The sequence below is a fragment of the Arachis hypogaea genome, chromosome 7 (assembly GCF_003086295.3).
Source record: "Arachis hypogaea cultivar Tifrunner chromosome 7, arahy.Tifrunner.gnm2.J5K5, whole genome shotgun sequence".
Taxonomy (NCBI): Eukaryota; Viridiplantae; Streptophyta; class Magnoliopsida; order Fabales; family Fabaceae; genus Arachis; species Arachis hypogaea.
This window is the reverse complement of record NC_092042.1, coordinates 3,646,251-3,655,192: the sequence shown is the minus strand read 5'-3', so window position 1 is coordinate 3,655,192 and position 8,942 is coordinate 3,646,251. Positions and strand designations below refer to the sequence as shown.

The 8,942-nt window shown below is 26.2% G+C and overlaps 1 protein-coding gene across 1 annotated transcript; it reads right to left on the bottom strand.

Moving 5' to 3' along the window:
* Positions 1 to 4,606: 4,606 nt before the first annotated feature.
* LOC112702049 (uncharacterized) lies at positions 4,607 to 7,552 on the bottom strand. Its single transcript, XM_025752913.3, has 3 exons — positions 6,870 to 7,552; positions 6,170 to 6,319; positions 4,607 to 5,278 (listed from the first exon to the last, which is right to left on the bottom strand). Exons 1-3 carry the CDS (start codon positions 7,334 to 7,336, stop codon positions 4,822 to 4,824), a joined length of 1,074 nt encoding a protein of 357 aa, XP_025608698.1. The 5' UTR covers positions 7,337 to 7,552; the 3' UTR covers positions 4,607 to 4,821.
* Positions 7,553 to 8,942: the final 1,390 nt, after the last annotated feature.

The following is an 8,942-nucleotide window of genomic DNA, read 5'->3' as shown; positions in this document are numbered from 1 at the left end:
ATAAGAAATCCAAAAATCGATTCCATTGGCTTAGTTAAGGATATTTGTTATGGTGAGACTTTAGAAGTCAGCGTTTAACATAATTACCCAAAAAAAAAAATATTGAGAGGCAAATCTAATTAGGATACAATGTGTACAATAAAAATATTTTTATAATTAAAATTAAATAATAATTAAATTAATTAATTATTATTTATTTTTAATTTAAAATACAACTCAAATAAAAATTTAAAACAGTGAATAACGCAAAATTGCATCCTTCTCTCCCATTTGAACTGAATTGCTTCTTGTCCAATCTCATCTTCTCTCAACGGTGTCGCGCTGCCACTCACAACAGCTGCCGTCGCGCATAGCTTCGGGAGACGCCGCCGTGCGCATCGCGGACGACCGAGCAGCACCGTCACGAAGGTTGTGTCGTTCGCGCAATCTTGAACGTGCCAGTCGGAAAAATCCCTCCCACCAACTGGCGACGTTTCACCCTCCGACGTCTTCATTCGTGTTACATAGGAGACATACTAATGTGACGTTTTCATACTGTTAGTGTTACAAGTGTGATGAGTGTTAAAGTTAGTCTCATATCAAAGAAAGCAAGAAAGAGTGAAGAGTTTATAAAATGAGAGATCCATTAACTTGACACCTTAAGGTTTTGAGTTGGATGTAGTGTTTTTTCATCTTATGTTCTCTCACTTGATTTCTCTCCGAAGTCTCCCTGATGGTCGAGAGCTCTCCACGGTTGGCCCAACACATACGTTCAACCTCCGCCGCCCATTGTCAAGATTTCTTATTGTCTCTCTAACAAAATTCCCAAAAACTAAATCAAAAATAAAAAAGAATTGACTTAATTGACTTATATATATTATAGTTAGCTCTTTAAACTTATTTTTATTGAAATTCCGATATAGTTACAGGATAATTGTTATTATGTTCTTATGCAACATCAATTAGTTAGTTGATAAACTTATTAATAATTTAATATTAAATAATTTGTAATTAAGAAATACTAGTAATTAGTAGAACTAGTATCATTAAATTTGTTTATTTTTTAAAAAATGTGATTCATTGAAAGCATGCATGGCGGCAGAGCAACCAATAAAGGAGGCACTCAATGATTCATTCATGAAAATTAATTTGAAGACGTAATAAGATTTGAATATTGCATGGCAATAAACTGTCTGTTAGTGCCGTTGATTATGGTAATCCAATTTTTTTAGTCATAATGCTTCCTTGCTTGTGTTTCCTACAAACGTTGTAGCTGCCAGAAAAAAAAAAAAGGCACAATTTTTGTCTTGTGACTTATTGTGATCGTTATACCCTTTTGCTATCTCAATTTCTCTTGTTTGATAGAGATTTCAATTTAAGGTTTTTTTGGTAACTTAGTTTTTAATATGTCTGATGTGTATTCAACTCATGACATTTTCTTCTTGATATTTTAATTTTTAAAAAATTTAGTCATTAAATCAATTTTAACATTTTATTTTATTAAAAAAGTAATTTTTACGCCGTATTTTGATAAAAAAATTACACAAATTAATATTTATTATTATTTAATAAAAACATAATAATTTTTAAAAATTTAAACATTATTTTCGTATTATTAATCATTTTATACAAACGAACAATTTGATATAAAGACTCATTTATTTAACGAAATAAAAATTTTGAAAATTAAAAGATATTAAAAATTAAAGTGTTCAACTAAAATATTTTAGGACTTAGTATTAAATATGTTTTTTTATTACTTTTAAAAAAATATAGAATATAGCTATATATATACTATAAAACATGGATATATACATATGCACTATATATCTTTCCAAATATTTGAATGCAATATATATAAAAAAAATTCCTTAAATATTTGCTCATAAACAGTTCACAAATTGCTCATAAATATAAAACTAAATTAACAATCTCTTTAACTACTTAAGTACCTATCCCGCTAAACTACGCCACTTAATCAATTAATACTTGCTTACCACATTAAGTTAATTAACCTCATTAACTGTATAATCATTTAACCAAATCAATTAGTACTATTGTCTATTGGTCAACACCAACAATTATGTATGCATTTGAATTATTTAAGAATCAGTATTTTTAGTGTAAAAAAAATGGGTAGTATTAGTTTAAAGATAAGAAAAAAATGCTGGTCACTTAGAATTTTTCTTTGTGACTATATATTTTTGTCAAACACTGAGAAATTATTACTCCAATATCATATTAATTGGAAATTCTTTTTATAATTAATTCCTCTTAATATATATTATATATTAAAATTAATTTTTATAAAATAAAATAAAAAAGAATTATTTCTACTTAAAAGAGTAACTCTATAATTTTAATTGATATAGGGCTTCATATATAATTATTTAATTGACAGATAAAAAGTCGCATCAAATAATAACCTATGAGGGGTAAATTAAACTTTAATAAATCCTATGAAGTACCTAGAGCTATATATATATATATATATATATATATATATATATATATATATATATATATATATATATATATATATATATTGATTCGTTTTTTAATTCATTTTAAATCATGAGGGGAGAAAAGAAAAAGAAATGATTATTATGGTATCAAAATATCATTGATCAATATCATATGAGTGTTGAAACTTGAAAGTTAGGTATCCGTCCATAAATTTAATCAAAAGCAGTTAGACACGCAAACAAAAACCAAAATTGATGAAACACCGGCGAATTGAATTTGAATAGCCATCTATGTGCACACAAGTGTCTTCAATAACCCTCCCACGGAAATTTGAATTTCTAAAAAAAATTGTAAATTAAATGTATAATTAACTATATATTATATATACACCAATAAATTAAATATCACTTAAATTGATATAATATTTCTAATTTGGTAAACATGTCGTAGTTGTCTTTATTTAAAGTTTATAGTTGAGAATCGTTAGATTAGATGATAATTTAGTCAAACTTATTAAATTATTCAACGATTTTCAAATATTAACTTCACATGACGAAGACAATTGCGCGCAAATTTTCACCTCCTAATTTTCTTTTTCACATGGTAAGACTGATCTGTAGTGAACTTTAAACTTCACTTAATTAAAGATTTTTTATTGATCAATGAATTATGATATATATATAGAAAATAAACTTAAATTCTTTACACTACTTACTTAAATAAATTAAACGAATAATTTATATTATTAGAGATGTTAATTTGCAAATATTCCTAGTTGATGTTGCATTTCTGCCACATAAAATAAAACGCTCCCCTTTTCTGTAGTTTTATACTTTAATTTTGCACCTCCTTTTAAAGTGAGTTAGTGATCCAAGAAATCATCAAGTCCAAATCAAATATATATATATATATATATATATATATATATATATATATATATATATATATATATACTACCTAATTGTCTTGTCAAACCTTCTTCCATTGTAAATAATGAAATAAATAAAAAATGAAAAATCGGATCTAAGTTAACACAATATTATATATAATATTAAACTCACAAACATAACTTTTGATATTATTTGATAATATAGATAATATTCAATAATTAATGTGAATTTTGAAATCGGAAATCATACCGCGCAATTCATTCTAAATATGAGACATAACTTAATTTGACAAAATTTACCAAAGCTATATTTAAGCAGTAAGATCAATGTCATCTCCAGCAATTCTAAAAAAATACTAATTATTTAATTCACTAAGATATCCCCACTGATGCTGCCTGTCTTCCATACACATTAATATATATTAATACATATATACATACATCACTTTAGGGACGATGAAAGTAATCAAATAAAAAGTGAAATTATTATTTTCATAAAACCAGTTCTCCAAATAATTTAACTTGATATAAAATGAGGGTATATAAATAAGTACATCTCTAATAAAAACTTCTTTTGAAATTTTATAAATTTTACGTAGATATTTTTTTAATTTATCTTATACTAATTTTGTTTTAGAATTTATAATAATCTAATTCTAAATTTTTAAGTCATAACAAATTACAAGTGATTACCATGGCTGGTATTTAAAAGGTGATGTGTCTAATTGGCTTAAAAAAAGTTAAAAATTAATATTTAATTTTAAAAATATAAAAATAAATTATTTTTAAATATTTAAATTTTGTTAAAAAAATAAGTACTATGATACCATTTTTTTTTAAAATTTAAATTAATAAAAGAAAGTAATGTAAATGGTTATATCTCTATAATAAATTAGACAAAAATTAAATACCAAATTATAGATACCAATATATAAACATCATAAAATTCAAGTGAAAACTCAGTTGTAGTCGACTTTAAGTGAAGTTGATAGCCGAGAGCCGTTAAATAAAAATTTAGTCAAATCAGTCAAATCATCTAACAGCTCTCGATTATCAATTTTACGTGAAGTCAACTGCACCTGAGTTTTCACCTAAAATTTACCTTATACTATATCATTAACTACTTTTCTAAAAAAAAATAAAACTAATATAGGAAGAGTCGTGTAAATAGGTATATCTCTTATATATCTACTCTTTAATAAATATATATGCACAGTGTAATTCACTACAAATAAAGCCCCACAATGCCATACATTAATAATGGAAATCGGAGAGAGTATAATATGATTTTTCTTTTCTAAATATAATAATATTTCATAATTACGGTTGCAGCTATATATATTAAGATACATAAAAATTACAGAAAAAATGTATAATAATAATAATAATAATAACAACATGATCATAAGTGCGGTTGCAAGATGGATCAAAGCGGTGATAATTAAACCCTACTAACAAGATTGCATTTTGAGAAGTGCAATTCAAAATTAAGGTTCTTGTTTGCCTGGGAATGAAGGTAGTAGGTCTTGCAACAAGCCATAGTCATGAGGGAATTGAAGATGATGTTGTTCTTGATGCTCTTGTGATGGCGGTGGAGGAGGAGGATAATGAGGATTATGGCCAAGGTTTAATTGGAAAATAGGGTTTTGATGATGATTATTATTATTTATTAGTGGTTGATGGGTGTTACTATTGTTAGTAGTGTAAGTTGGAAGCAATTGAGAGAGGAAATCTTGGGGGAAACTTGTTGGCCTTATTAGGGATGTGGAAGCAAAAAGGGAAGGTGAAGAAGCAAACACGGTGGCGGCGCTGCCGCGCAGCGTCGCCGGGCAGTGGTGGTTGTGCTGCCCTTCATATGTTGTGATCACAATTGATGGGTCTTGGTATGACCTCTCCACTCTCTTCTTCACATTGCACTTCTGAGTAGTGCATCTATAATAACTCCTGCATTTTTGTAATATAACATTATTATCCAATATTATTTGTACATAAAAAATTAATTATCAAATTAGTTCTTATATATATATTATTTAATTTATTTTTAATATATATTTTATATTTTAAGATACTAATAATTTAGTGATTAATTTTTTTAGGATAATAACTGTCTTAAAATTAAGGTAAAAATTTAGGTACAGTCATATAAAGTTGATAGCTGAGAGCTGTTAGATGAAAATTTAGTCAAATCAGTCAAATTATCTAACGACTCTCATTTATCAATTTCACGTAAAGTCGAGTGCACCTGAGTTTTCACCTAAAATTAAATGATTAAATTTACAATAATAAAAATAATTATGTATTACAATTGTGAAAGTACTGAATACTAAATGTTAAATACTATTTTTACATAAAATTTTCTAGTTTCCAGATTTGTAGTAGTATTAATGGTACTTTTGCTCTATGTACTAATCTAACTTACATCCTTATTGAATTTCTGAGTCTCCAATTATATATATTTTTAAAAGTAATATGAGCTTATGAACATATCTACATTATTACCATAATTATTAGTAGACATATATATAATTGATGACAAAAAGAGACTCAATTATAAGTATAGTACTTATTAGATATAAACATTTACAAAACCTAAATTTAGCAATTATCTAACCCAAATAATAATAATAATAATAAAATACGACCTTGAATGTCATCAATATCAATGTACTTTGTTGATGACTTTGGGCATCAGAATTTCCATAACCATTCATCATTTTGTTCTTTCTTGGTGGTGGTGATATACTACAAGACTATCATAATATAATTTTTCTTTGAAAGGTTTAACATATATATAGAAATAATATTGAAATAAATTTGGAAATAAATAAAATAAACCTTGGATATGGACTATTTTTTACTGCTTTCTGTCCATATTTTCTCCATCTATATCCATCTTCAAGGTGATCAATCTCACTTTTGGTCATGAATGCAAAGCGTGGCTCTCTTGGCTTTTTCTCTTTCTTCTTTGGCTTATTCTTATTATTCCTAAAATGTTTCAAAACATACATTAGTCAAATTTCACAGCATGATATATATGTAGCCCACTATAACCAAACTCAAAAGCAAGGAATATTATCATTAGGGTTAATAATAAGTAGTATATATCTATGTTTGTCTCCACCATTTTAGACAAATTCCAAAAACTTATATATATACAACAAATCACACACATGTATATACAAAATGTGATGACATAGCTATAGAGTAGAGAAAAGATTGACCAATTGCATTTCATATGATAAAAGTCATAAATAGTTGAAAAGACACAAAATCATGATATACATACATAATACAATTGTATAGTAATTCAAACTTTCTTTTGAAAAAAAAAAGAAATTAAAATTAATTAGATAATATAATCAGAGATCCTATATTCATCATCAATTGAAGGAATCAAGCTAATAAGGACATTAAACTAATTAATTAAAATTCTTCTATTCTTAATTTCTTACTACCCTCCACGGATCTACAAGAAACAATTATTAAAATAAAAAAATTAATTAAAAAATATTAAAATAATAAAAAAAAAACCTACTCTTTCTTAGACTTTGCATCTTCTTCTTCTTCTTGTTGACACCCTTTTGGTTGCTTCTCATGTTTCTTGGTACTTTTGGATGATGAGTCTTCTTCAGTAAGTGAAGCATCAGCTTCATTAGATGAAGAAGAAACTGAGGAATTGAGTGTTGTTGAGTCTCCACCAACAACACTTGATGATGGTAGTTGATTCTTGTTTTCATCAATGGATGATGAGATGACTTCAGGTGAAGAACAAGACAAGTCAAAGGCTCTAGAGAGGGTGTTATAATCCATGGAATTACCATGTAACAAACAATCAGTGAAACTTGTAGTGTTGTTATCAATAAACCCTTCTTGATGATGATGAGATGAAGAAGAAGTATTAGTAATCATTCTAAACAAGGGAAAGTTTGATTGGTTGAGTTCATGATTGTTGTAATAGAAAGGGTCAAAGTGAAATTGGTCTTTATCTTCATTATTCGCCATGAAAAAGAAGAGAAGAAAAGAAGAGAAGAGGAGAAGATTGAAGAAGAGAAGAGAGTGATCAAAGGAAGAGAAATACAAATAAATAATAATAATAATAATAATAATAAATATTAATAAAGGTAGCTTTTAATTTGAGAATGAAATTTCAGCTAAGACTTAATTTGAGGGTTGCTTGTTATGGGAAAGGGAACTTTTGGTTTTGGAACTTTGTTTCATATCTTTTTCCTACTTTTTTACACTCCTTTTATCTCTTTTAATTTCTCTTTGGAGGTAATTCAGCAGTAGTGTGTGTTTCTTTTTTTTTTTTTTCACAAAACCACTTGTTCAAAAAAAAATTTAAACAGATACGTAAAAGAAAATATATGAATGATTATATTTCTAGCACGTTCTAATTTTTTTTTTTAGATTTATCTGATTTTTTGTATAGATATTTTTGTGTTATTTTTTTTCTTTAGACAATAATAAAAATCAAACTTTACATCATTCAAGTATAATAATTTTGATACTATATCATAAAATTACTTCTTCTAAAAAATTAAATCGATAAAAAAAATGGTGAAAACTCAGGTGCAATTGATTTCACATGAAGTTGATAAATGAAAGCCGTTAGATGAAAATTTAGTCAAATCAGTCAAATCATCTAACGACTCTCAATTATCAACTTCACGTGAAGTCGAGTGAACTTGAGTTTTCACAAAAAAAATATAATGAATAATTATATCTCTAATATTTTTTATCTAGTTGTTCAATTAAATATTTGTATATATTTATATATTATATATATGGTATGTATTTATTAAATAATTTTTGAATGAGAAAAAATAATCAATTTGATTTTGAAATAAAAGGGAATCATTGTGATATATGCTTGTGGCGTGACTTGTTGATGTATTAGGTATTATCACACCCTATATGTATATATATATCCTCAAAACCAATTGGTCCAAGGATTAATAGTCAATTGGTTGAATGACTTATTAATTACTTATTTAACTCTTGATAACGACATCAGAGATAATTATATTATTATAGAACTATATATTAATTTATATTATTATATATATATTTGGTCCTTTTGAATATAATCAATTAGCTATGATATATAATAAGATCGGTAACGCAAGCATGCTAAGATAGTTTTTTATTTGTTAAATTGATAATTAATGTTAATTAATAGTTCTAGCTATATATATCTACATTAGTTAACAAGCAAAGTAGTTTATTTAATTTATTTAATTTTTTAATAATATTTTTCTAATATTAAAACCCAGGTAATTTTATGATCACCTAATATTACCCAACATTCTTATTAATAATTAACAAATATAATTATTTAGGTTTTTGCATTGGAAAAAAGGAATTATCACAATTACTGAATTCAAAAATATCAAAATAATTAATTAACATCAAAATTGCATGTTTGTGATTCTATGAGCTCCACGTAAAAGGTTTGGAATGGATCATATGGTACGCACTATGCAGTGTGTGAATTGACGTATATATAATAATATATAAATAAATGAATAAATTAATTACCAAATGAGAATCATATATTCATATCCTTTGGGACGTTCAGTATCTGGAAGAAGTTCTAGTTTAATATATT

Bases quoted from the DNA above. Each gene is read 5' to 3' on its own strand.
- LOC112702049 (XM_025752913.3), bottom strand. From the start codon at position 7,336: ATGGCGAATAATGAAGATAAAGACCAATTTCACTTTGACCCTTTCTAT. The intron at 6,320-6,869 runs GTAGGTTTTTTT...GAAACATTTTAG, and splicing joins GATGCAAAGTCTAAGAAAGA to GAATAATAAGAATAAGCCAA. The intron at 5,279-6,169 runs GTTTATTTTATT...ACAAAAATGCAG, and splicing joins AAAAATAGTCCATATCCAAG to GAGTTATTATAGATGCACTA.